Genomic DNA, 27,056 nt, shown 5'->3' on the forward strand with positions numbered 1-27,056 from the left:
CTTATCCTGAACCAGACTATTAACAGCTTACACATGCACCATCTCCCTTCCTGTCATCTGCCTTCATTTCAATGAACTGCACTGGAAAAAAAACAAAAACAATCCCGGCTGTGTCACGCAGAGGGAAGAGGAGCGCATGTTTTTAGTTTTGTGCTCTCGGGGTTTGTCTAGACGCCGACAGACTATCCATTATTCAGCTGCTGGCAGGCCCATATTACTCCTTCTGTTGGTACTGGGTGAGTATCTACACTGCAAGGAGAAATATCCATGTTCACGAGTAGCTTAGTTTCTTATTGACAACTGGCAAAATTAGAGCAACCTTTTCAAAAGATTTAAAACAAGCAACATACTTTGGTTTGCTTGCATTTGGAGAAATATGTGTTCACCGTCTTCACATCGACACCATCTTAGCTGGAAGCATGAAGTCGCAGCAGCAACAAGTCAGTGTCACTTAAACCAGAGACAAACTGTGGGGGCAGCAGGTCTGACTCTATTGAACAGCAGCAAACTCTGCAGAAAACTGACTTGGTATATTTAGTTTGGTTAATCCAGACAGACGAGGAGGTTCCCCCTTCTTTCCAGTGCTAAGCTAAGCTAACTAAGGACTAAAGACTCTGGAAACCTTTGTCCATCAATCCATTAATCTCCAGCTGCAGCGAACAGTAACTTTCATTAATGATTCAACACTCAGACTGATGTAAGAGGACAGAGCACTGCTCCAAATGAATGGACACGATGCTTCAAACAGGTCAGATGTGTGAAGAGCTCCTGCTGGCCAACAAGTTCACTTCGAATGATTCAACCTGGACTGTGAGTAAATGTGCTCACAGATCGTTTCCACTCCCTGCAGGATTAAGGCAAAGCCACTGGACTTCACTGTTTGAGTTTTCACAAACCCACAAGACGATAAACACAAGACAGAAACCACTGGTTCTTTCATTGCTGAAAGGACTACGTCATGCTGTACTCTTAAATCTAAACTGGGAGAGAAAGAAGAAGAAACCCAGTGGTAGTACCAATGTGGGCGGACGGCTTCATGCAAATGATGCTCTCATTGTGTTTATCTACTGTAAACAACGCCTGTTTTTTCTGAACATGACAGGACGAGAAATCAAATCAAACCAAACGTTTGATTAGAATTGTATATTTCTGTGTGTGTGATCCTGTCACCAGGTCGAATTCACTCAGAGCCCAAACAAACTGTCTCAGGGTTAAAAATTACTTCACTGACAGGTGAGACTGGCCAAAAGGAAGACACACACACACACACACACACACACACACACACACACACACACACACACACAGGAACCAAATGGGTCATTAACTTCTTCCAGCCTTTCTGTCTGTCTGTCGACCTGCTGAGGTGTCAGAGCGACATCTGGGCAGCCTTGTGCGTCACACGGAGCCATAAAACTCTCCTTTGGCCGCACCTAGGTTGCCATGGCAACTGTGCTGCCATTGCCATAACCCCATCTGTGGGTTCAACTGGGTGCTGTTCAGCCTGAACTGGGGCTTAATTAACAGGGGGCACTCAGAAATCAGTGAATTAAACAGCCCATGGTGCATGGTGCACATACAATCAAACCGATCAGTCTAATCCATTATTTCATTGATTGTAGTTCTTTGGACAGATCCATCACTACAAATTAATTTGCGCCAAAAACCATTTGTCAAACCTCCAGGAGCTAGTTTCAGTTCTACTGGAGGTCTCAAAGATCCCAATCCTTCAAATATGTATAGAATAATTACCAACTGATTACATTTAATTATGAAGTAATATGCAGTAAACAGAGATACACAATTATGTGCACAAAATATTTGTACTCATTTCAACGCTTCATAAAGGCAAATGTAAAGTAAAGTAAAGATCAGAACTCAAGGGGTTAACTTTCTTTTTCTTTCAGGACCATGGGCATACATTAATCTTATGACAGGGATCGTGTAAGGGAATGAAATTAACAGTATATTCAACTGTAAACTCATTTAATTAATTAGACTTTGCCTTTTGTTTTATAAAGGAATCACCTGCACCAGTAAACTCAGCTCAGCCTGAAGCCACAGAGACGCTGAAGGGTCCTTGAGAGGAAACAAGGAGCCTTGGAGGACAGCAGGTATTAGCTGATTGGAACAAATCCACGTTAAAACCAGGTCTAAGTGACTGTTCCCTGACTCCACCTTAATCAGACACAAGAGGGAGTGACAACAGCTTTTCATTACCCAGTAAACTGCTCAGTCGGATGAACTGAGACTTTTTTAACCAACAGCAAAAGGCAAGCTCAGCCCAAATCAGCTGCACCGAGTTATACACCACCACCATGGAGGGATGAGGTTTATTTATCCACCTCAGTCACAAACTCAGCTGAGGTTGAAGGGCCAAGTGAAAGTAATGAGAAGAGGACAAACTCCTAATGATGAGGGTTAGAGCGCCCCCTTTTCTGCCTGTGTGTAATCAATAAGACGCAGCAGAGATATACGGTACATGCTGTCCGACTGCCAGTGCCACTAAACCCTTAACATCTGCTGGTTCGTGCAGTAAATACTGACTGAGGTCTCCAGGATGAAGAGAAGTGCACTGATTTCTGCTGAGCCGTGCGGAAACAGATCACGTAATTAAAGATACAGCAGGTGATTGAGCAGTGAGGTCAACATAAAGTCACGGCAGACAAGCTGGTGCCTGAGGAAGAATTTTATAAACCAGCACCGGATTAAAATGATTTTTAGATGAGCCATCCAATCAGTTCTTAACAGGAACAGGCTGCACAACACCCACTAGAAAGTTAAAAAGTAATACAGGATTGCTGGGTACATGACTTGCCTCAGTTTACGGGACTGCCATGACTCTGGAGGGTCCAGACTCTGCACAATGTTTGTGTGTGTGGAGGCTGAGGAGGTTTCACCACAGATGAGTCAGGGAGCAGGTTTCCAGTCTGTCCTGTCTGTGCTCATTAAAAGTGACGGCATGGGATCACAGGGAAATTTTAAAACATGCACAACCTGTGATCTTGTAGCTGCTGCAGCGTTTTCATTGTTCTGCTCAAAGGTTTTGATCGTGTATGTGTTTTAGTCATCTGGCATTTGCTGAGGTAAATATAAGCTTGTCAGAGCAGCAAGTGATAACACGCACTTTATAAAACAGCAGCTCTAACCCAGGACATTCACGCTTTAAGCAGCATCAAAAATCAAACCTGACTGACAAAATAAGAGAGGGTCTCTGTTGAGTTGACAGAGGTCAGCTCCTATAAAACAAAGTCCAGAGCAGGTGATTTCAGAGCAGGGAGCCTGGAGCACAGCATGGACTGTCTGATGAATCATGTCACAGGAATCACAGCGACGGGAAAGTGGTAACCAGAGACATTTCTTGCTTTCTTAATTTCTTTCTTTCTTTACTTATTACTTCACCAGAAAAGAAAAGAAAGGAAAAGAAACTCTCATTTTGCCACAGCCTGCTGGTTAAACTGGGAGGAAACCGGTGCGATAAAGAAATAAACGCCACCATCGCCCTCCGGCTGGAAAACCAGTGCGTGGCTGCCTTCAGTCCGCTGTGTGTGGGCTGCTGGGCCTGCACGGTGCGGGGCGAGGAGACAATAGTGTGGACCCAGCCTACAGGAACCATCACCCCATCCATTCACAGGCTAACGAGCCCCGAGTACCTGCGTGGATGGGGGCGCAGACCAGGGGCCGAATTTGAGGTTCAGAAATAAAGGTGCACTCACCACTCGTCTGGTTGCAAACGAAAGTCCAGGTGGTTGGCTGGTAATCTCCGGCAGCGGGACACACCGTCTCCTGCGCTGGGTGAACTGTGCGCTCCTTTGGATGCAGCTCTCTCCGCTCCTTCGCCTCCTCCAACAGCAAACTTGCCGATCCCAGGCTATTGTTAGCCAGGCTCACAGTAGCGTGCTGCACAGAAACACCCGCCCCCAACGCGCCGCTCCTGACACGCCATTGGTCGGTGTTCAGCCTGGCCCGTCGCTGGTTGGCTGATGGGGATGTCCGTCCAAAGCTAGGGATTGGTCGGCGCTCGCCGGCGGACAGTCTAAACCGTGATGCATTCACAGCCACTAGGAAATGTCCGATTTTCCCCCGTCTGACGCTCTCTCCCTAAGGGTGTTGTATTCACGGCTCGACTGTGTCGGCGAATCACTAACTATAGAAAGGTAGGAAATAATGGATTGACCCGTTAGTGCGCACACGTTCAAATGATGGCAAAACAGCCAAATATCAACAGTCGTTAGTGTTCTTAACATATATCGAAATAAATTGTTTATAAGCTTTTTTATAAATGTCACTCAAATCATTACATTAAAAATCACACAAGATGAACTTTTTTCATGTGACGTGTAGATCTGCAGTGACCGTTTTTTACTTTTCACTGTGGTGAAATCAGATGTGAGAGGACCATAAATTGGACCATCCTAGAGCTTGTTTTTTTTCCTTCAGTCCAGCAAATGAAGGTGGAGAAAGGTCAGAACGTGACATTTATTCTCTGCATTTATTTGGCCTTTTATAGTCACACTTCTGTGCACGTGACTGAAACATGTGTCTCCATTTGTTTATATTTGTACGATGCATGAAAATCTGACAATAAAATGTCAAAACGTACTTAGACATAAGACATCCATGGAGCATCCCAGCTTGTCATTCTTCCATCCCTGTTGTCATAAGTTCCATTTTTGTAAACAACACAGTGTAAAACATTTAGTACATAACAGGCTCCTCTGAGTGATCTTTGTGAAGGGAGATGTTGTGACATTTAGGATTAAACTCCTTACCTTTAACATTTATTTTCCCCTACAGTCCTTCCCACTCCAAAACATCTGAAATATAAACTAACTTTTATACCAAATATAATCTGGATTCTGATTATGCTTTATTGAAAACATAAAGAGACAGCAAACACTGCAGTTTTCAGTCCACCTGATGAACAAAAACATGAAGTCTTTGTGGTTTATGGTGACACAGCAACATCTGCTGGTGAAAGTGAACAGGTCCAGTCTTCCAATAACACTGGAACAATTTCTTATCCAAAACTCTTCTTACTGTGTGTAGGTCACAGCTCTGCGCTACAAACATCAGATCTATCTAAAACGTTTAGCTGGAGTCACTTTCTGACCAATAAAAGACTCCGTGTTATCTTTGCACCCGCAGGCGGGGAGACAAACTGAGGGATGCATCTTAAACAGGCTGCGCGCCCCCGATCACTTTTTTGGCACAGCACCGGGATTTTGCGGTTCTACCCCCGGAAGACGCGGGGCCGAGCTGGGAGCAAATGAGCTTCGGTCCCGGCACCTCACATGGTGCGGAAGTGGCTCCGCGCTCCGATTCTGGTGGACCATCATTTTTGGTGTAGGCTTCCGCGCATCTGGAGCCGCGGGATCCTGCGGTAGCAAGAGGCAGGTGGGCGTGGGCGGGCGTGGACGGGACGTCAGCGGCTGCTGGGAGGGACCGACCCGCCGCAGAGCTCACATCAGCCGGGGACATGACTGCTGACGTAGCGGTGTCTCTGTCGGTGCTCGCGGGGATCGTTGCGCTGAGCGACGCAACCCGCAGGTTGATGACGAGGGCCCTCGCAGGCTGCGGACTCGCCGTGTACGCGGTGGAGCTCGTGTCCACCTTCCAGCTGTGCTGCTGCACGCACGAGCTAAAGCTGCTGTCCGAAGTGGGCGGGATCGAGCCTCGGCTCGCGCTCGCCTTGACGTACCTGGCGTCAGTGGTGCACGGGCTCACCTTCAGCGGGGCCATCGGCAACCCCTCCGGTGCGCTCGAGCACGCGTACCACGCGAGGATCTCGGGTTGGTGCGCCGCGCGGCGGATCGTGTGTCAGTTCGCTGCGGCCGCAGCTGCGCGAGCCGCGGTGCCGGTGATCTGGAGTATGGGCTGGTCGGGACTGCACGTGCGGTACAAGCTGCTCGGTTACCGGTGCATCAGCCCTATTCGCGTGCCGCTGCCCAGGGCCGCCGCTGTGGAGCTCGCTTGCGCTTTTGTGGTTCAGACAGCTATTAGTCACACGCGCTCAGTGGAGGAGAAATACCGAGTGCACGCCGTGGCTGCGGTCATCACGGCGGCGGTTTATGCAGGTACGGTACCTTAACGTGATGTCAAGAGCTGTTTCTGATTGTTAATCAATAACAAATAATCCGGAAAAGTTTTCAAAGCACATGCAGCGTATTGGTTCCGCAGCTTCGGTCCTGATGGTCTGTGGTCTGTGTGCGCAGGGGGCAGGCTGACAGGAGCGGTGTTCAACCCTGCACTGGCCTTCTCCACACAGTTCCCCTGCAGCGGCCACTCCTTCCTGGACTACTGCCTGGTCTACTGGCTGGGCCCACTGCTGGGTAGGAGCCTCTGATGCACCTGATCTCTGAAAAGTCTGGATTTCAGATCCTTCATATAAACAATTGGTCTGAGCCTTCAGGTCTGAAATACCTTTCCCCTGCAGGGAGCGCTATTGGAAATCAAGATTCTGTCTGGGATTTTAGCAAAAACAGGCTGAGTTTTCCAGTTTCAGACCTCTGACCTACAAATAGTCTTCAGATTATCATTAAAATGTTGGACAAAGGACAGACTGACAAAGAGGAAAGTGTTATAACTGATCTAAATATGAAAATCATGTTGACTTCTATGCTCTTGCTGTTGCAGGTATGATGAGCTCAGTGCTGCTGTTCGACAAACTCGGCCCCCTGCTCTCGGGGACATCACGGTCTCTGCACCGACCCCAGGACACCAAGAAGACGACGTGAGCGTTTCAAACCCACAGCACATGGAGACGTTTCTAAAAGCTGCTGCTGATATCAGGCATCAGAAGTTCACACTAATAAGCACTTTCTAAAGACTTAATGTCTTCACAGGGGATCACGGTCATCCAGACACATTTGACCTGAAGAGCACATCTTATTAGCTAAAGTTGTTCTAATTCAGAACCTACAAACAGATTTAACTTTGTGTCTTTAGGACTTTCCAGACAACGAGCCACATTTTACCTCTGTGTAATAATTCTAATAATATTCAGTAACAACTATACAATTAATAAAAAATGTTAACTTTCCTTAACAAGCTTATTATTATTCTTGTGACATTCCAGAGTGCAGTACTGTACTGTCCTCTGGACCATGTTAGTTTTTACAGATTTAATGTTTTTGAGCCTTTGAATTCTCTTTAAAACCTGGAACAACAGATTAAAGTGTTAAAATAAAATTCATTCATTGTTTTTGTGTAAGCAGAAACAATAAACTTGTCCAGCTGATCAACAGAAGAAAAGGCTGCTGACAACCTTTATACACTGGAAACTGATAATCAGGCCTTGGATTATTGGTGGTGTCGACTTCATCTCTCGGATGGGCATTTGTCACTGTTTTCATATTTCATATCTTCACACTGAATCATGTACCTGTCAATGAAGGGATTGTGGTTTAATCCCCAGTGCTCAGTGAGCTCACAGAACAACAACTGTGATGTTGATATGGAAAACCATCAGTTTAGGTCTTAGGTCAAAGTAACATTAAATAAACATGGATAAAATGTGAGAAAATTAAAAAGAGAAGTGTTTTCTTGGTTGTGATGTATTTCTGTAAACCAGCTTCAGACCAACAAAACAAAGAATGTACCAGGATGTTTGAATCAGCTGACATCTCATGTTACGTTTCTTTCCAAATGTAAACATTTTTTTCCTTGATCTGCCAGTGAGTCACTGCTGCTGCTTGTTTGTCTGATTCCTCTTTGCAGCTTTTTGGAACTACAGCAAATGAGTCTGAGCCAAACAGACAAACTGAAGCTGAGCTGCAGTAATAAATCGTTTTTTTCATGCAGCTTTTACAACACAGTTAAATTCTAACCAATCAAACTAAGAAACATAGAAAAACTATGGATTTATTGACAATTTGATACAAAGACGTCAACATTGCTGCAGGAAAATCAAATGCTAAATTCAATGTTAGGTACAAAACAGAGTGCTTTACCGTCACCAAAACAGAGTCTGGGGATTTGCAGCTGCATCTCAAGAGTCTACAGCAGCTGGCCTGACTGTCACAGAAAAATACAGAACATCACATTTGGTCACATGACCTGGAGGATGAGCAGAAACCCAACAACACAACAGCAAAAAAGAAATCCAGGAAGCCGCAGAAGACGACTGAGGCAACTTTAACGGAAAAGGTTTGACGTGAGATCAAGTAAGAGCTGAGAGCCTGAAACAAGTGCTGCTGTCCTCTTTTCCAATCCCATGATGCAACTCTGCCGTTTTAAAAAGCTGCCGAAACGACATCCATCTGCAGGAAAGATTCAGGTAAGAGATGAATACACCAGTCTGCACCCATCCAACAGCCCCATGTCACATTCTGGTCACTGACAGTACTGATCCACAGACTGGATTTCATCTGCATCAGGCCCAGAACAACACAGAGACAGACATCAAATACAATTAAAAATATGGCTTTTGGAAACGATTCACTGCCATTTAACTGGCATGAAACTGTTTAAAACTGTTCATTTTAATTAATGGCACTTTTTAAAAAAATCCAAAAACAGTGACATGAAGCTGTGTTAATGCAAATTCTTATTCAACAGCCTGCAGAATCAGCCTGTAGCTCCTGATTAGTGAACCAGTTTCCTTGACCAGTTATCGGGCCTTGATGTTTGAACTGAACCACTGATTCATACTGATTTTTAGCTCAGACTCACCAGTGCTCCACATCTGCATCCTCAAACTGACCGGCCTCCATCGCCGCTGCATCCACCTCCATTCCATCTGTCAATAACAACAACAAACAACACTCAGCAAACAGTCCAACAGCCTCCAATACTAAAACGACTTTATCGGCCACAGTTCACAGACTGGTGCACTGTGTGATATTCAGTGATCTGTTAGCAGAGATGGAATATAATCTTCATAAACATGTTGTCATTAGTGTATAATCACAAGAAAATGCCAACCATTGCATTTTCTTAATCTGAGAATGAGCTTTTTAAATCTACATAGAGAGCAGGTTGTTTTTGTGCTGCCATCTTTATACAGTAGCCCAGAATGGACAAACCAAACACTGACTCTATCTTTTATTTACATCTGACACCCTACAAAACCAAAGAAATCTCTGAGTCAAACCTTCAAATTCAGCGCTGGTTTCTTCAGTTCGGACCCCGGCCATGTGGTACTGCTGAGCGACCGACTGGGCCAACATGCCCTCCAGCCTCTCCAGCGTGGCCTGACCCTCCTGCGTGAGTACTGATAGGCCTTCGTCACAGGTGTAGAAGGTGGGGATGTCGCCATGACCGTGCTCTAGATGGTGCAGGAGACAAATGATCTTGGTGTTACTTTAACCCAATTTAACATCAGCTATGATTTGGTTTTCACAAACACAAGTCAAAAAGGTTCAACAGGTGCTTATTTGTATTGGTGTGCAGTAGATCTTACCTGCCTCTGCAGCCAGAGTCCAGTCAACCAGAGAGAGGAGAAAACAAATGAGTCAGTTTATGTTCAGTCCTGACCTAAGTTATATTAAATTGTGTGTTGAGAACCTCGAAACCTCTACACTGTGCTGCTGTAATGTTGCCATAGAGCTAACAGTCGCTTACCAGCCTCCTCCACGTCATACTCCTCTCCCTCAAAGTCATTGTCCGAGTCTTCGTCCTCTGGGTCAGGGTGCAGCGCCTGGCACTCACACATCGCTGAGAACATTGACTCCACTGCAGACCAACACAAACATTGTGTTATTCTCTCTCTTGATACTTTCTGATGCCCATACTGTGTCTGAAGCACTCAGGACATTGGTAAATATCTAAATAACACCTCATAAACATGCTGTTCTCAGCAAAGCTCAGTTTCCTTTAACAGCTAGACTCTAGTTTTTAGCAGATGAGAAGAAAACAGCTCATTTGTTGAGGACTATTTTCAGAGGCGGATGAATCCATAATTGTCTCAAGTGAGTATTAGAGGTAGCAGGACGGAGTACGTGGGACTGAGAAGGCAGATGCAGTTTCTGCACAGTGATGAAGCCCTGTGGTGCGATACCTGCTGGGACACATCCATTGTTTTGAGGTTTACTGAGATAACTATAGAACATCACTACAGAGATTTACTGTATAATAAAAGGCTGATCCTGGACATACGTAGGTTTCCATCATCTTATGGACATTTCCAAGGCTGCTTTAATATTCATCTTTGTTTTTATGATGATACAGTTAATCTTGTTTAATTGTGGAGTTGTAATATGTTATCAGAACAGATCAAAAAGACGAACAAACATTTAAAAATCCAACTCTGAACAATGGTGTATATGTGGTCACTCACATGCTGCCTTGTCACTGGGCACAAATCGAATCTCAGTGATCACTCCTTCTTCATCGTCATCACCGCTGCTGCTGCTGTCATCGTTGTCATCATCTTCATCAGCTGGTTTCTCTGCCATATCTGCCTCACTGTCATCTATGAGGAACAAAGGTGAAAACAAACCAGTGAAAAACCCAAACACACAAGAACTGGTTTTACATGAACCATCGTAAGAGCAGTTCTCACCGCCGAGCTTGCCGTTGACCATGACATACAGGTGCTCCTGTGGGTAAGCACTGACGTCTCTGGAGATGGCGTGCAGGCCGATAGTGGGATACTCCAAAGAGAAACCCATCCCTGAGCCATCGAACCAGAACAGACGCCTGAGGAAAGGAAGCACACACAGCTCACTGGTGTTAGGGTCAAGGCTGAGGGGTCACAAACTGTTCACAGACTGTCAGATACTTTTAATGGCACTTCTATCTTTAAAGAATCCCCTGGCATGATAATGATGATTTTTGAACATGTCCAGAGACAAACAATCATCAAGTCATCACAGCTGAGAAGCTGGCACATACAAATATATGATGTTTGGAATAAATAAAAAAAAGTATAAAACAATAAACAATCGATCAAAATATAAATTCTGGATTCATTGACTAATCAGATAATCAATTACCCACTTCAGCTTCAGCCCGAGTATGTCTAGAGTGCAAACTGCAAAACAGTAAGTTTAAAATGAAACAGTAAAAATAATCCAAATAGTGATTAATATTTACAGAATGTCTTACTCCAAATATCTACTTCTGTTGACCAAATGTACAAAGCCAAAAATCTCTTTACTGTGATTTAAAAAAGAAAAATATCAATTCTTCACAGACTAACAAAAGCCAGCATTTAATTTGAACAAACCAGTCGATGCGTTGATCAACTAATCGATTAATTAACTCTAATGATTTTGTAACTGCCATGTTTGTTTGGTTATGATTTTGGAAGGGACTGCTCCGGAATTATTACGGAGCCGTTTTTTAGTTTTGCACCTTGTGTCCCGTAATTAAACGTCACACCTACGTGACGCCAACTCGTCAGGTGAAACACTCACCTGCACCGGACACCGACGGTTTAACGAAAAGAAACAAGCGCCACGTGCTGCACTTACGTTTCGGTGACGTATAGCGTGCCGCAGCCGAGCCTCTGGCCGCCCAGCACCGCGGTGGTCTCGGCCTGCTGGAGCCGGACTCCCTCGGTGGGAGGACGGAGGTTTCTTAGCAAACCCATAGCTAACGGTCAACACGAGGCCGCGCTGGGCCGTTTGCTAATCTAACCCGGGATAACGTCCCAGGAAATGAACCGCGAGCCAGGAAACACGCTTATTCTCCGGGATAAACAAACTCGGCTGAGCCGATCGGAGAATAAACACAGTCTGTGTGAAACGAACAAATATTAACGTTAAATCTCCAAATATCAACGTGAGCAAAGTGTTGTTGAAACTAACGTGACCACTGACGGTGAGACGCCACAACACGTCGATCACGTAACCTCTGCGTCATCACGTCTACGTAACTTTGATTTGTTTGTTTGAAACCTTATTTTTAACGATGCATTGAATTATTTGGCATTTATTGTTTGTTATGTTCTGAGATTTATGAATGAAAGGTGGAAGGTACAGTTTAAAAATTGGAAAATAAAGTTTAATCAGCTAATATTAACTGAATGACACTCGATTATTGCCATATAAATTAAAACCCATTACGGTTCGATAAATATATTACAATATCCTTCGTAACACAAAAGCCTGATACTTCTGTGTCACTCCCACAGTTGTAATTATACTGCAAATTTTACTTATGAACTACAAACGCAATGTTTAAAAATTTTATTTTGAACGAAATAACCGGAAGTCCTAACCTGATTTCTTGAAGTTGTAGTTACTGGGCGTGTCCGGTAGGGGGCGGAACATTCATGCTCTGAACATGATTTGACTAGAAAATCTGTTTACTGTCTTTTAAACTTTTTCTCCAACACATAATAAAAACATAATTTACTTTTAACTCCTCTACAAATATTTCACAGCTTCAGTTTTCAGTTAAAAATAAAAATATCTATATGCAAAACATATGAAAAGTGATTCAAACTGTTATAAATTAAACCAACAGTAAATAGGTAAGTCTAGCCAACTGACAGGAAATTAATTAGCAAGGATTTTCATAATAAAGTTACATTTTAATGGCTAAATACCAAACGTTATGATTACACCGTTGTGTAAGGACTGTGAGGATTTGCTGCTTTTATTTTAAAAAATGTTATTTATCTTTAATATTTTTGAAGTTTGGACAATAGTTTTCTCCTGCACAGGTCAGGGTCAGCTGGTTATTCTGGATTATCTCTATTTTTAAACTTTAAGTTGTATGAAAATCAACATCTGTGCTCTGTGTCATTTAAAGGCCGGAATCAAAGCAACAATCAAATCAGGCTCAGACACGTGGTGTTTTTGAGGAGATGCTGGACGTTGGTTTTAATAACTTAGAAAACATTTATGTTACAGCGATACTACAGTAACATAGAACAGAGCAAGTGGAAGGAGCCACATTCACATCCAGTGGTGCCTGTTTGAATCCAGCTCAGTTGGACTGAACATAGACCAGGATCAGTGCTGCGACTCTGGGCTGGTGGTGCAAGCACACAGGTGTGTGCGTGTGTTTGTGTGGGGGGAGTTCACCTGGACTGGAACAGTGAGCCAAGGAAACCACGATCAGAGGAAAAAACTGAACATTATAAAAATATTGGCTCAGTGGACCCTGAAGTGAAAATCCTCTAAGGGGATCTGCGAGACCAGCTGAGCTCGTCCGCAGAGTAAACTCTTGTTTGTGATGATGCAGCAGCTCTGCAGTGACTCTGAGAGGAGCTAATGAAAGCCAGTGTGAACAGCAGCTTCTCTCCTCTAACTGATGTTTTCCCCAGAGATCTCTGGCAACACCTGAACAACCACTGGAAAGTACCTGAAACCACATTTAGTCCCTGAACTCCGCCCAGACCAGGGCCAGTGTCTACTGATCCAGGACACAGAACTAGTTTATGACTGAAAACAAACTGAATTTTTCAAAGATGAAATTTATCCAAATATTGACTGGTTTTGTTTTTTTTCTCTGACCTGACATTTGGCTTGTACAGTTTTGAATTTTAAGTCTGTTCTTCAAAACGCTGATGAACTGCCAGAGACATTTGAGGTTTCGCTGTTGATCTTTTACAGATCGGACAGCAGGACTCACCAGGAGGCGCTCGGTGCGTTCAGGGAACAATAAATAACCTGGAATAAAATAAGGAGAGACAACTGCTCATTTCTCTTTTCCTCTAACAGATCCATTTGTTTGGAGATGTGGTTAAAAACATTGAAACTGATCAGTTTTCTAACAAAAGATTGTAAAGTTTTTACCATTGAACAGAACCATGTTGAGACTGCTGATTAAACCACAGTTCAGCCTGTGGCTTTTCTGGATCCTAGAAAGTTTTAATTAGTTTTGATAAAGAGTGAAAACTTTACATGTAACAAGGATAAAGACCAGTTCAAATATACAGTAACTGTGTTTGAAAGTGTTTTTAGGGTCTTCAGATCATGAATCCAACAGAGGATCCGCTGGTCTGGACCTGCATTTATCAAACTGCAAAAAGTCCCAGTCTGGACAAAAATAAAAACCTTCCATTTTTAGGAGAACACTGTTCAGATCTCTGACGACCTCCTCTGGTCACAGTGTTTCAGCTGAAGAGACACAGCAGCTTCAGTCTGTGACTGGAACATTTCAGAGGATGTTAAACCGCTTTTCATATATTTTAATTTATTTCTCTGAGCTTCAGACAAGCATAAAACCGGTTCAGTTTGCAGCTCAGCTCCGTCAGCTGTCGTCATCAGTGTGGAAACAAAAGTTCCTCTGAGGAACCAGCAGCCGTTTCTTTCCTGCTTCACTTTGGTTTGTCCAATTATTCCACCAATTAATTCATCCTGAGAATAAAATAAACTAGGCTGTCGATTGCCAATGTGGATATTAAGGAGGTCAGAATATAAATTCTTACCAGAATAAAAAGAGTAAATTGTTTAAACTGAACAAACATTAATGATCAGACTTAAAATCAGTTTTGCACTTTGCTCTAAGTCACTTGCTAAATTTGCCTGTTAATTACTGAAGTGACTGATAAATCCAGGCCCAGAGTTCAGACATCATCCACAGCCATGACGTTCAGCTTTTCTGCATTAAAGAAGGAATCTTCAGAAAGTGAAAGGTGGTGGGGGAGATGTGGTTCGATGGTAGAACCGGTGCAGCCTCCCCGGTTTATGTGAACAGAAGGATAAACTCCATCAGGCACAGCAACCAGTGATTGGACTGAATGAAGTTACAGGAATTCTTGCAACCCCAAAATTCACCAGCCAGCCGAGCTCATCGTTCCCAGATAAAAGAGCTTCGGACAAATGGAAATCCGACAGAAACAAAGGTACTGGAGTCGTCTGGTGACGCCGTTCGTTTTCTTCCCCTGAGTCTCGATCAAAAAATAAAAATTTGTTCCTCCTTAGAAACTCCCAGTCCCCTTCAGGGACACCGAACGCTGGAAACGGGGTTGGGAGTGATCAGGATTCAGCTCTTAGTAACAAATCTGGTGCGTCACAGGAGAACAGGCTCCGTGCGGGTCACGCTGGTCTTATTTCACACAACTCCACTCGAAAACCATCGATCGATGTGTCGCTCACAGCAGCACCTCTCCTCCTCTCCTTCATATAAAAAATAGAACACTATATTTTACAAGAGGACTAAGAACAGAACATCTATTATCTTACAAGGAACAGCGTACAGGCAAAGTATGTACAGCAAACATGTTCCCACCATCCCAAGCTTCTGTCAACACATGGACCAAAGTAAATCGAATACAGGGTCCAAATGGTCCAGTGAGTCCTTGTTTCAGCTCAGAGCATCAAAGAGATAGATGTTATCCCAGTTTCTGCCTGAGTCAGGACACAGGTGCTCAGGAGATCCTCGTCAACTCACCACATCTTTCCGTTTAGGCCCTGCTCAGGAATAAAGCTCGTTAGCAGCCTGGGAAAATAGTGTGTTAATGTTTTCATGTCTGTAACTAATAATTATTTTTGTAGCGATCGCTTAGTCGACTAATCCTCAGCTCTAATATTCCCAGATTGTTTGTTATGTAGCTCAAACATCCTAGCTGGTGGCCTGAACATTACCAGTTTGCCATTGGTATAAACCACAGTCAGCTGGCTGAGGGAAATTCTGTGGCTCCACAAGTTGACGAGGAGCACCTGAACGCACCATTGCCTCTGAGAGGACCCTGCTCCTCAGCTGGGACCATTACTGTGGTCTGCGTGATCATCTCGCCTAAAGGTCCGTTTCAGAAAACCCCTCATCTGACTGAGATCTCTGCCACCACAACCCACAGGACGTGAATCCTCATGTAGCTGGTGATGCTCGCCGCACTGAAAGAGAGAATCTGTTTTGGCGTTGTGTCTTTTCTGAAATGATGTGATACGTGGAGTCAGGAGTCGAAGCTGTGGACACTGTAGTTATGGTATACACGTTTACCCTCAGTCTACTGGTTAATTCTTCAGCAGACAATGAAAACATCAAAACCTAATTCACTTCCATTTTAGTGGAGGCTGAACGTCCTTAAAAGCTGAACCAATAAAACCAAAGACTTTTTGTCATGGTGGGAACAGGTCAGAAGGTCAAGCGTTGGGCTCGACGCTGCTTCTCTTTGTGGTGGGGGGGTGTTAGGTGCTGTGATCGGTACATTACAAACAGATGTCTGGTTCCAGTTCAGCCATGTCCCACCTCCGGCTGTATGTGACATGAAGCGCTGCCAGTCCTGTGGTGACGATGGGAGGGAACGGCTGCTTGGTGTGATGGCGGAGCATCACCACGGTACAACAGCGAGGAGGATGAGCGACAGGGAGAGAGAGATTTGTGAGTGAAAGGCCTGACAGTTAAAGGAAACAACTGAAAGGAAGAAGTGAGCGTTCTTCACACAAACATCATGACCGCAGGCTTTTCTGGGCAGAGGTTAAAGCTGCCGTCTGGCCCTCCTCCTCCTCCTCCTCTTCTTCTTCCTCTTCCTCCTCTTCTTCCTCTTCCTCCTCTGGATGTAAGGGGCCATTGTGCCTCCCCTGCCTGCCTGCTCCCGCTGTGTTCCAGGGTACAGCAGGACTTCCAGCCCCAGGTTTCACAGGGCCTCTGGATGTCCGATGTCCATTTGATGGAGACAGGCTGGGGCCCCTCCCCTTTTCCTGAGCATCACTGTCAGCCCGCCTCTCTGCTGTTGAAGACCTTTTAGCCATCTGTCTTTCCTCCTCTTCCTCCTCATCTTCCTCTTCTTCTTCGTCATCGGAGTCAATGCGGTTGAGTCTTTTGCGGACTGGCCGATCCTCTTCCGACGATGACTCCGACTCCTCTGACTCCTCCTCATCCTCCTCGTCCGTTGAAGGCCGCCGTTTCTTCAGCATCTGAGCGAGCCGTTTGCGTCGCTGCTCTGACAGCATCTCTCTCCTCTTCCCTCTGCCCATCTTCTCCAGGTCCTTCTCCTGTCTGTCTGTCCTCTTTAACCTCCTCCGCTGGTCTCTGTCCTCCTTCAACACTTTCCTCTGCAGCCGCCTCCGTCTCGCTCCGTCTTCCTGCTCGTCTTCATCGTCTTCGTACCTCCTCCGCTTCCCTCTAGTCCTGCTTCTCCGGAGGCCTTGCTCCTCTCTCCTCCCCCTGTTGACTCTTCTTCTCTGGTCACCCTCCTCTTCATCTTCATAGTCCTCCTCTTCCTCAGAGTCTCTAGAAGAAGGCGACACTGAAAGGAAAAGAACAGGAAGGATTTAACCGTGAAAAGTTAGTCACTGTTCGAGCTCATATCCTGGTTTCTCTTTAAAAAAAATTATCCTTCACACAAACAACATTGGACTGGAAGTCCAGTTGGGATCTGAACCAGAATGTGTGAGAAGACGCCATTTTCAGCTGCATCCCTGAAACGCTCAGTTGTTTAAGTGTTGAATGCACTGGGAGAAGTCACACGGTTTGCTCACATCATTTGGTGTATGAGATTATTTTCCTGAGGAGCGCTCAGATGTTGGACAGATTGTAACGCTCTTTGGAACTGGACAATAACAGGTTCAAATATAAAATATACAGAGTCTGATGGTAAAGGGAACCTGTGGTTCCTGCGGTGCTGCGAGAGGAGAGACTGACCATCGCTGTAGTCGCTGGACAGGTGCTCCTTGCGTGGTCGACCGCGGGGAGTCACCCGGGCCCGACAGGCGGAGGCCCGGGAATTGTCTGACGACTCAGACGTCTCGCGGTAGTTGACCTGCTGCCTCTGGCCCCTCCTCAGGCCCCGCCTCTTTTTGTCTGTGCCATGGTCAGTCATGTCGCTGCACTGATCTGAGTCTGGAGAGAAAAAGGAGCCAAAATTTACAGAAAACAATTCTTGTTATTGTTATTGACTAATTCTCATTTATCAGATTATTTATCTGATCAGTTATTTATCAGGCAAAAATTACCCATGATGTTTATATCACTGTAAACATGAGAAAACATCTGTGAGGTCTGGACGAAATAAGTCGTCACCTTGGGTTCAAAAACATTTTGTCATTCACTCATTCTCTCATTCACTCAGTAATTCCTTCATTAATTCATTCATCACCTGCAGCTGGACGCTCAGAGACACAGAAGCTGTTTAGTTTTAAACGTTGACTTTTGACAGCAGCACTGAATGTTTCCTGTCCAGGTCTCATTAAACTTCTCCATAGTAGAAAAAGGAATTTTTAAGTTTTCCTCAAATCATATTTTAGAAAACCTGTTTGAAGTCTGATTTATGGCTGCAAATACCCATGGTTTTTATCACCGAAGAGTCTGCAGATTCATTTGTATTAATAATTAAAACAGTTATAATAATCATCATCAATAGTAAAAAAGCCCATCACAGCCTCCCACAGTGAAGTTCTCCCATCATCTCGTCAGAGAAGCTGGAATGGCTATTGATTATTTGAAAACTATTTACTCTACTGATTCATTTCCTATTAAAAAAACGAATCAATCAATCAGCTTTAGATTGTTTTTACTCGAACTCTGTCACGTGTCGTTTCCCCTCATCGTGCACTCACCCATCTCTTCCTCACTTTCTTCCACCTCTTCCTCAGAGGAGTGTCTCCGCCGCCGCCTCAGCCGTTTCCTGCCCCTGCGCTCGGTCCTGGGTCGGTGTTTCTGCACGCCTCTCAGGGGCCGGCTGGGCTGGGCACCGGTGTCCCAACTGCCCATGTCGCTGCCTGCATCTTCATCGTCCTCCTCATCATCGTCTGCCCCTGATGCACCAAAGTCCTCGTCATCTGAGCTGGAGAGGAGCAGGACAAAGGGATGAGGTGACAGGGAAACAGGAAACACTCAAACGGAAACATCTGTGCGTGCGTTACCTGTTACTCAGCATGAACTCGTCCTCGCTCTCTGCCGCCGTGCTGTCACTCTCCAGGTCGTTCAGTCGCCGCTTCTTCCTGTTCCTGGCAGAATGAGCCTGGCTTCTGATTGGCCGCTGGCTCTCCTTCCCATCCTCTGACAGGATGGCAGTGATGTCTTTGCCTTGCCCTGATCCTGCATCAGGATAATCCAGGTTAAAAAGCCTTTTCCTGGGGCCACAGTTAATGTTATCTTTGGGTGTTTCCTGTATCACAGCAAACTGCTAATGATGCTGATGTTTTCAGTCTTTCTATTTAAAGACGAATTAAAGCCAGGTCTTTGTTAGGGCTGCACTTTCACAGGTTCTGCGACCTAATAATGAACTGCAAACCTGCTCTGATCACCTGCTCGGTGTGTCTGTTCATTATCTATTCACATCATCCACTCACCCCCACAGAGGTCCCTGAGGTCCTCCTCTATAGCCTCATCGATGGCATCGTCGAAGTCATCAAACCTGCAACACACATATTGGATTCACTGGTTGTTTTGGCTGTAAATGATGAAGAATGGCTGTCAGAGCCAAAGGTGACGTTAATCGATTAATCGACAAGTCAGTCGCTCTGTAGAACAGACCAGACCCAGGCCACACCGACCTGTAGCTGATGTGTTTCCTGGTCCTGGTTGATCTTCTCCCCAGATTTTTACTCTTTTTAGAATCTTTCTTCTTTGCTGACTTCTCCTCTTCATCCTCATCTCCCTCCTGAGAGAAACCAGACTAATGCTGTTAACAGTGTCTGTCCCCACAGGGAAACCCCTGTTGAGTGATGGTAATACCAATACTGCCTGAAGGTTTGGGCTGACAACTACAGCAGTGAGACAACTGGAAATATCTGCAGCCGTTAAATCACATCAACACATTATTACTCAAACAAATGTGTTTTCAGTCAAACATGCTCACCCTGACAGCCAGAAAAATCCTCTCAGTTTACTCACAGGGATGATATTCTCTACGCTGATTCCCACGTACACCAGCCGCTCCCTCCTGGACACATGGACAAGAGGGTGAACCATCCTCACAGCCGGGAATGAACTTTAAATCATAGTGAGTGTGTGTGAGTGTGAGTGTGTGTGAGTGTGTGTGTGTGTATGTGTTTACCTTCGCTCTGCTCGCTCTTTTTTCTTCAGAGCACTGTCTAGATTCTGCAGCTGCTCCTCCAGTTTCTCACACAGCAGCTTCTGAAGAAACGAAAACCAAACACCACAAATGTCAAATGACTCAAACGTCTCTCTGTTTTATCGAGGCTGATGACCAAATGTGGGAATGAGAACTGTTGTATCAGTAGTTAGATGAGAAAGGATTAGAATGTTATGTAGTGTAGTTAAATTATGTCTGTACTGAAACTCATGTTGTGCTGCCACATTGAAAATGGTGTGAAAGCAAAGTTCATTTAAGTCCCTGTCAGGACTCCACTCCCAGGGTTCCTACACATTAAAGGAAAAATTACACATTTCTAAATATGATTTCACTTCAAACTGTATGTAAGCAACAAAATCCATCATTCTTCAGTGGCGTGATACAGATGTCATCCCTATCGGCAGCTTTGTGTTGTTTCCAGAAGGATTTACTGCTGTTCAGTGTGGCTGTACGACCAATGGTGAACGACAAGCAGCTGAAAGGCGTGTTGGGACAATACTGATCACTGGGTACGACAGTGGTACCTGAACTGGGGCTGTCCTGGACTGTACGGGACTGTCCGGGACTTATGACAGGGGAGGCAGAGCAATGGCTAAATATAAATAATGTCCTACACTGGCAGCACAGAGAAGTCTGTGAAAGGAACAAACAACAGATCTGGCCCTCAGCTTCTCCAGGACTACAGCTGCGCAGAGAGAACATCAGCTCCTGACAGGACGAAGCCACACAAGCTCAGACGCCACTTGGAGACTTTACATCCCGAATACAAATTTAAATAATAAAATATTATTATTATTATTATTATAATGTTCTTTAGGAACAGACTTTATTATTATTATACAGCATCTGGACCTTCAGGTGCTCAGCTGGCTTCTAGCTACAGAGCCGCCCAGTGAAAAAACATCTGCTGTGGCTGTTGGAGCAACAGCGGCAAAACCATTACTTTCCACAAAACAGGGACCCAGCAGGAAAGGTCTGGTAACCAGTGAGGACTTCAGATCTGTATGTCTGACATAATCTGACGCCTGCTGGTGTTTTCCCTCCAACATGTGAAAAGGTTTGAGTTTGTTGAGAAGTGTGATGCTCTGTGTGTCTGTGTGTCTGTCACACAGCTCACATGCTGGCAGGGAGGACAGAACCATTCTCCATCTGGAATCAACATGAGCGGCGGCCGCAGGCAGGCAGTGTGGTACCCACTGTCACAGGAGTCGCACAGCAGGATCTGACAACACACACACACACACACTTACAGTGAAACAACTGGGAGACAGCTGTTTGCATTGACTGCACCAGTTTAAATCACATGCAGAAACTAATTTCATTACTAAACAGACTGTAATGTTTCCTCAGTGCGCTGAAGTGATGAAACTTTGACAGCTGTATTAATGTTTCAGTCGACCAATCAGCTGCACGCTCCCCTCTCACCAGTTCAGGGTGGTTGGGCAGGCCACAGTGACTGCAGGCATCCTCACTGGGAAGCTCCTCGGATTTACAGGACTCCTCTGAGTCGCTCCCTCCTTCACTCTCCTCCTCTCCTTCTTTCCTCCCTCTGTCCTCTGCCTCCCCACCCTCAATCATTTTGCGTCTCTTGGAACGAATGTTGGACCATCGGGGGCGTCGGTGTCTCCGTTTACCCTGAAAAAACAACAGTCAGACAGGAAACAACACAGAAATAAATGTGCTCACTCTCACAGGACACAGATTTTAAAAATTAGTACCCGTCGCTTCCGAATTTGTCCAACAGGTTCTATTTTTCTCTCTTTCTTTGTTGTGGAGCTTTGCTCCTCTTCATCCTCCTCCTCTTCCTCCTCCTCTTCATCATCATCCCTTGCTCTGGCAGCTGGGGCCTGTTTTCCTTGCAGTCTCTTTCTCTGGCTCTCAGCTGCCTTGGAGCTCGGCCTGCAGGTTGACAAAGCAGATGTAGACTGGACTGTCAGAACCACACCTGTGGAGTCTGAACTGGACAAAGACAAGTACCAAGTTTATTCTCTCATCCTGGTTTCATGTGATTTCTTACACACATACCTGCAAATCCTTGCAGATCTCCTCAGTGACCTGCCCTCCTCTTGCACCTCCTGCTGCCTCTCTTTCTCCCCCATGTTTGCCCCTTTCCTCATTAGCTTGTTTCGCCGGTGAGGGGGAATCTTTATTTTCAACCTGATTCCTTCTTTCTGGAGCTCAGAAGAAGCTTCCTCCAGGGGACCCTGTCTCTCCTCTGACCCAAGCCCTCTATCCTTCACCCTAACCTGGGATGCCAACCCACCATTGACCCCTTCCCTCTGCTGCTCTGTCTCATCCTTCTGCTCTGCTTTTACAGCTACAATGGTGCCCCCTGATTCTACCTGCACATTTTCTAAAGAGCTTTTGTTCTTTTCGTGCTGGTCTTTCCTTCCTTCTTCTGACACTCCTGTCCTCCTCGCCTCTCTCTCGCCATCGTTCTGTGGACGACTGCTGTGTCCGGTTTCTGACGCCTTGTCGAACTGTTCCTCTGTCAATTTTTTACCCTGCTCTTCCACCACATGTGTCTTGGGATCTTCAGTGGACTGGGAGAGTGAGGAAACCACTTTTCTCTCTACAGCTTCAGGGGGTTGGTCAGATTTTAAGGAGGACAACGGTTTCTCTCTGATGGTCTGTGCTTCCATTGCAGAGGTGGCTGCTGCTGCTGGCACATCTTCAGCAGGTGCCTTCCTCACCAGCACGGACTGCCGGCTCACCTCCCTGTCTTCCTCCCCAGCTCTGGAGCACCAGTGGTCTAAACCTGGCCCATTCTGCCCCTGCTGCTCAGGACCAGGGGCCCTGTGGCGCTCAGAGGGGCTGCGGATGACCCCTACATGACCTACAACGCCGACCTGACCAATGACCCCAATGACTCCATTCTGTCCGTCCTTATGTGGAGCGACGAGTGACGCTCTCCCATTGGTCAGTTCTTGGCTTGGAGAAGTAAACGTCAGCTGCTGCTGTGAAGCAGCTGGACCACCAGGGGGCGCTGACAAGTTGGAGGCCTCTTTTCCATGAGCGTCTTTGCTCTGAATCACTGACGGGTTGCAGACAATAATGCTGCTGCTGCTGCTGCTGCTGCTGAGGTGGCTGCTGTGGTAGCTCTCAGAAATCTTAACCTCCCTCTTCTTCAGTGGTATCTTGGCCTGTTGGTTGCTCCTGACGATTACACGTTCTGCTTCCTCTTCCTTATTCACTTCCTGTTTCGTCACAGTCACGCCTGGTGCCATGACGACTGACACAGCATTTTTAGGGGCATCAGATTCCCTGGACTCGGATTTGATGGTGGTGATGGTGCTGACGCGGTTATCGAACACAAGCAGCCTGCAGTCCGGCTTCTCGTCTTTCTCCTCAGTGTCAGTGTTTTCCTGCTTGGTTGGTTGCTGCTGCTCCTGCTTCACCACTGCAAAACAACACAGACCAAACAATTACACCGGGACCCAGCCCCAACAACAAAGGGATACCTCGCAACCAGAGTGGGATGTTTTCTCTGTCAGGCACCTGAGCTGGGAAACAACTAGATTAAAGGTCATTTTCTAGTCTTTGTATGTTGCAGGTAAATTAGGCTGATAGTGTAGTTTCCAGATTTTCATTCTTCTTTTTCAGTACTACAAGCAAAACTGCAGGGTGTTTTGGTGAACTGACCATGTAAGCACATTATATCTAGTCATCTCTTATTATATCTATTTTGTATGTCATCCCCCTCTGAGCTCTCTAAGCTTTCCATTAAAAAAAAAAAACAAAAACCCTAAAAATGTGTCACTCAGCTCCATATTTCAATAAATCACAATCAGATCTCTCTATTTTTATTAGGTTGATTTGCATATTTAAAGATACAGTCTGAGGGGTTTGGTAAAGAAGAAATGTGTCTCCCAGTGAAGCAGTATGTGTAGCTGTTAATGTTTCTAAACAGAGTCTATGACACAGACCAACAAGCCAATCCAGTCTGGAGACTGTGAGCAGACTGTCGTCTCAGTGTGGGGAGTGTTGGAAATATTGTTCATATTTAAAAATGACCGGACTGGCCCTTTAACAAACATAAGTTATTCTCAATTTTTCTTTAAACTGGGTACCTTGTCCTACGGGTTTGTCCTTTACAGAGTCCACCTTCTTACTATGTGTCTGCTCCTCTGTGGACTTGGAGACTTTGGGCTCAGTGTTTCCTTCAGCCTCGTCCCCTAAACCATCACAATCAACACACAACCAAGAAACAGCTACGGTGAAAAACAGTCTTGGTCTCTTGGATATTTTAGATTATTCACACATTATTATTATTATTATCATCATCATCATCATTATTATTACACTGTTCTGCTGTTGATTGTACTGGATACGACCATATCAGTAATTGTTTAGTAACAGTTTTGGTTGTTTTTCCTGTGACCTCTGTTGACCTTAGGACACAGGCTCTTTACTGTATTTTCTGTTATTATAAAAACTCCATAAAGATTGAAGTCCAAAAGATTTTCTGTGAAATTATTACTAACATGCATTCATGAATCCACAATCCACTGATGATTTTCCATCTACAGTATAAACACTATCATCTAGATCTGCCCATCTGCCCACTGCCCATTAGATCTCCCATCATACCTGCATGTTTCTCTTTGGGGCTGGCACTCCTGGATCCAGCCTGGTCTTGGTCCTGATTCTGACTGTGGTTTGGATCAATCTGGGCCTTCAGCAGCTCCAGAGCTTCAGCCAGGTCGTTACGATTCCTATGAACCCAGTAAGTTTTGAACAGAGTTAGCCTGTACAGAGGTGAACTACTGTCCAACAAATAAATAAAATCCAGAATGTTTCTGTAAACACAGACGTGACTGCAGCCTGAGGAACCGGTACAAGCTTTGGACACTGTGACAGCAGAACTACCTGACGATGCACTGCCAGGTGGAGCCGTCCAGGTCGTCCTGCTCCTCCGTGTACAGCCGGATGTTCTGCTCCTGGTCCAGCTGAAGCCAGTACATCAGGCCCTGCTGGTCCCGGCCTATAGGCTGCAGACGCATCTTCTCTGGGTCCTCCTCATTGATCGCCATCTTGAACTTCAGGTTGTCGTCAAACTGACACTCGCACAGATACTGAGCGACATAAACAAGAAGAAAGAGGAGAGAAAGCAGAACAAGGAGCGGTTACTGTGATTGTTGGCAGATGCATTAGTCACATCAAGTTGAAACAGACCTTCAGGATGCTTGACTTGCACTCCATGGACATCTCCTGGTAGCCTTTCTGCTCCAGCTCCCATGCCCAGGTACTGTTCAGCTCCTGGCACACCTGCAGGAAACGAGAACAGATCCAGTCATAGTCTTCACAGACTCTCTGTCTCAGTGCTGACACGTCTGGGTTCATCTTCTTTCATATCTCAGCACAGAAAAAAGGCTCTGAAGGCTCTCAGTTGTCAGTCCAGATCACAAACACACACACACACACACACACACACACACAGTGGAGGCCTCACCTTGGCCAGGTATTTTTCCCAGCGGTCAGAAGACACAGTCCTGCCCAGTTTTCTGAGCAGCTTCACATGGAGTTCCACAAGGGGCTTAGGAACTGGAAACAACATACAGAATCATTTCAAACAGGTTTCTCAGCTTTTCACAAACCAGCTCAAACATTCATCTACATTCTGAAGCACAACCTGAGAGGCTATGGCATACTCTGACCTCTGACCTCTAGTTTTAATGTGTTTTGTTTATGCCAGCTGAAGTTATTTACAATTTAACAGTGTGATCACATCTTAAACTCATATCAACATTCATTTAACAGTTAAAACACAAATGCACAAAATGCAGGTTTGTAAGATCTTGTGTCTTTCAAACCTTCTGGTCAAAACAGATTTAAAGATGGCTTCAAGGCGAAATGGGGAATTAAGAAAATAGGAGCAGCTGTTAGTTTAACTGGTTTGACACTGTTATGACTGTTCTCTGTTGCAGGAATAAATGAATCATCAACACTAAGAAGCAGAAACAACACTGGGACAAAACAAACAAAAACAAAACTATTGTGTGGGCCGATGTGAGACTTTTACGGAGCCTTTGAACTTCAGGAAATTCCAGTTTTCTGGATAAACTGAGATTTTCTGCGTCTTCGTATTATCTCTTTGGATGATCTCACTCGGAAAACTCAATGAATCACGACTGACTCTGTAATGTCAGACAAATATTAAAACTACCTGCGGTGTAAACATCAGCTTTATTCTGTTTATGGTATATGCGCTTTAAGCTAATAATTGACACCTGGCCGGCCTACCGAGCAGAGGAGACCGACAATAGCTAAGATGACAGACGCTGGACTCAAAGGCGTCTTTCTAATTAACAGTAAAGAGCCAAATTAACCGGATCTGTCCGTTTTTTACTTTCGGTAAAAGTTGACGGTGCGTTGATGCTAACTCGTTAGCCAGCAGCCAGCGACCATCTGCGCATGTGCAGACCTGACAGCCAGTCTACCAAAATAAAAACGTCCAGTTTCTGTTTTTAACACCAGAGTCTCGGCTTTTGGTCCAATTCACGGCGAACTGAAGAAAACCCATCACGACCTAGACTCACACACGGGGGGATCCGCTGTCACGGCAGTCCGGGTGCCGGTGAGGCCAGGAGCTAGCTGGGTTAGCGATCACTGATCGATATCGGCCCTGACAACATTATCGATGACCCGAGTCTAGCTGAGTCCAGTCCGGAGTGTGTGAGGTGTGTGTGTCGGCTCCAGGTGAGCAGCCCGGACCTTTCCTCAGAAACTTGGACCGAACTGTTTCTGTCTTGGGGGAAAAAACTGGTTCCGACCCGGGCCACGACCGGTGAGAAGGCGCAGTCGCTCGGTGCCTAAAAAACCCCGAACCGAGCCCGAAAAGCCGGGCCAGGCACGAGAGGCTCCGTCATCATCCCGAAGATGATGGAGGAGGAGGAGGTGGAGGAGGAGGTGCCCCCTGCTCCTCCTGCTCCTTCGGCTTCAAGTGTCGCAGCTCCGCCACTTCTTGGCCCCATCCCCGCCAGCGACCTCTCACCTGTCGTCGTGTCCCGCAGGTACCGCTCCATCTGCGGGAAAGTCATCTCGGGCAGGTCCAGGACCGGCCCGTACCGCTCCAGGAACGAGCAGACCTCCGCGAAACTCGGACAGAGCGCCGGGCCAGAGCTCCTCGGCAGCGCCGGAGCAGCCATCTTTCCAGGCGGATCGAGCAGGAGGGAGG

At 45.6% G+C, this 27,056-nt stretch overlaps 3 protein-coding genes across 5 annotated transcripts; 1 reads left to right on the forward strand and 2 right to left on the reverse strand.

The window, feature by feature from the left end:
- The first annotated feature begins 5,333 nt into the window (after positions 1–5,333).
- Positions 5,334–7,419, forward strand: aqp11 (aquaporin 11). Its single transcript, XM_026294589.2, has 3 exons — positions 5,334–6,077; positions 6,216–6,332; positions 6,637–7,419. Exons 1-3 carry the CDS (start codon positions 5,480–5,482, stop codon positions 6,735–6,737), a joined length of 816 nt encoding a protein of 271 aa, XP_026150374.1. The 5' UTR covers positions 5,334–5,479; the 3' UTR covers positions 6,738–7,419.
- A 428-nt stretch (positions 7,420–7,847) lies between these two features.
- clns1a (chloride channel, nucleotide-sensitive, 1A) lies at positions 7,848–11,784 on the reverse strand. Of its 3 annotated transcripts, none has more exons than XM_026331582.1 (8): positions 11,418–11,536; positions 10,505–10,641; positions 10,280–10,414; positions 9,565–9,675; positions 9,404–9,409; positions 9,095–9,268; positions 8,674–8,740; positions 7,848–8,261 (listed from the first exon to the last, which is right to left on the reverse strand). In XM_026331582.1, coding segments are annotated over exons 1-8 (750 nt in total). In that variant the 3' UTR covers positions 7,848–8,260. The 3 variants fall into 3 exon arrangements, with proteins under 3 accessions (XP_026187367.1, XP_026187376.1, XP_026187358.1); XM_026331591.1 differs by having other exon boundaries at positions 7,848–8,369; XM_026331573.1 differs by lacking the exon at positions 7,848–8,261 and having other exon boundaries at positions 8,670–8,740; positions 11,418–11,784.
- A 4,184-nt stretch (positions 11,785–15,968) lies between these two features.
- Positions 15,969–27,027, reverse strand: rsf1a (remodeling and spacing factor 1a). The gene is made up of 18 exons (XM_026333687.1): positions 26,874–27,027; positions 25,332–25,423; positions 25,055–25,147; positions 24,749–24,954; positions 24,470–24,594; positions 23,950–24,054; positions 21,905–23,279; positions 21,598–21,778; positions 21,305–21,514; positions 20,997–21,101; positions 19,841–19,920; positions 19,678–19,726; positions 19,338–19,444; positions 19,134–19,198; positions 18,705–18,879; positions 18,399–18,625; positions 17,485–17,682; positions 15,969–17,089 (listed from the first exon to the last, which is right to left on the reverse strand). Exons 1-18 carry the CDS (start codon positions 27,025–27,027, stop codon positions 16,290–16,292), a joined length of 4,347 nt encoding a protein of 1,448 aa, XP_026189472.1. The 3' UTR covers positions 15,969–16,289.
- Positions 27,028–27,056: the final 29 nt, after the last annotated feature.

The sequence above is a fragment of the Mastacembelus armatus genome, chromosome 13 (assembly GCF_900324485.2).
Source record: "Mastacembelus armatus chromosome 13, fMasArm1.2, whole genome shotgun sequence".
Taxonomy (NCBI): Eukaryota; Metazoa; Chordata; class Actinopteri; order Synbranchiformes; family Mastacembelidae; genus Mastacembelus; species Mastacembelus armatus.

Coding starts and splice junctions, on each gene's coding strand:
- rsf1a (XM_026333687.1), bottom strand. CDS start 27,027: ATGGCTGCTCCGGCGCTGCCGAGGAGCTCTGGCCCGGCGCTCTGTCCG. Junction 19,445..19,677: donor GCGTAGAGAATATCATCCCT/GTGAGTAAACTG, acceptor GGTTTCTCTCAG/GAGGGAGATGAGGATGAAGA. Junction 17,683..18,398: donor AGAAAGTGAGGAAGAGATGG/GTGAGTGCACGA, acceptor TTTTCTCTCCAG/ACTCAGATCAGTGCAGCGAC.
- clns1a (XM_026331573.1), bottom strand. CDS start 11,536: ATGGGTTTGCTAAGAAACCTCCGTCCTCCCACCGAGGGAGTCCGGCTC. Junction 10,415..10,504: donor GGTCAACGGCAAGCTCGGCG/GTGAGAACTGCT, acceptor TGTTCCTCATAG/ATGACAGTGAGGCAGATATG. Junction 9,676..10,279: donor GCCCAGTGACAAGGCAGCAT/GTGAGTGACCAC, acceptor GTTGGTCTGCAG/TGGAGTCAATGTTCTCAGCG.
- aqp11 (XM_026294589.2), top strand. CDS start 5,480: ATGACTGCTGACGTAGCGGTGTCTCTGTCGGTGCTCGCGGGGATCGTT. Junction 6,078..6,215: donor CACGGCGGCGGTTTATGCAG/GTACGGTACCTT, acceptor CTGTGTGCGCAG/GGGGCAGGCTGACAGGAGCG. Junction 6,333..6,636: donor CTGGCTGGGCCCACTGCTGG/GTAGGAGCCTCT, acceptor TTGCTGTTGCAG/GTATGATGAGCTCAGTGCTG.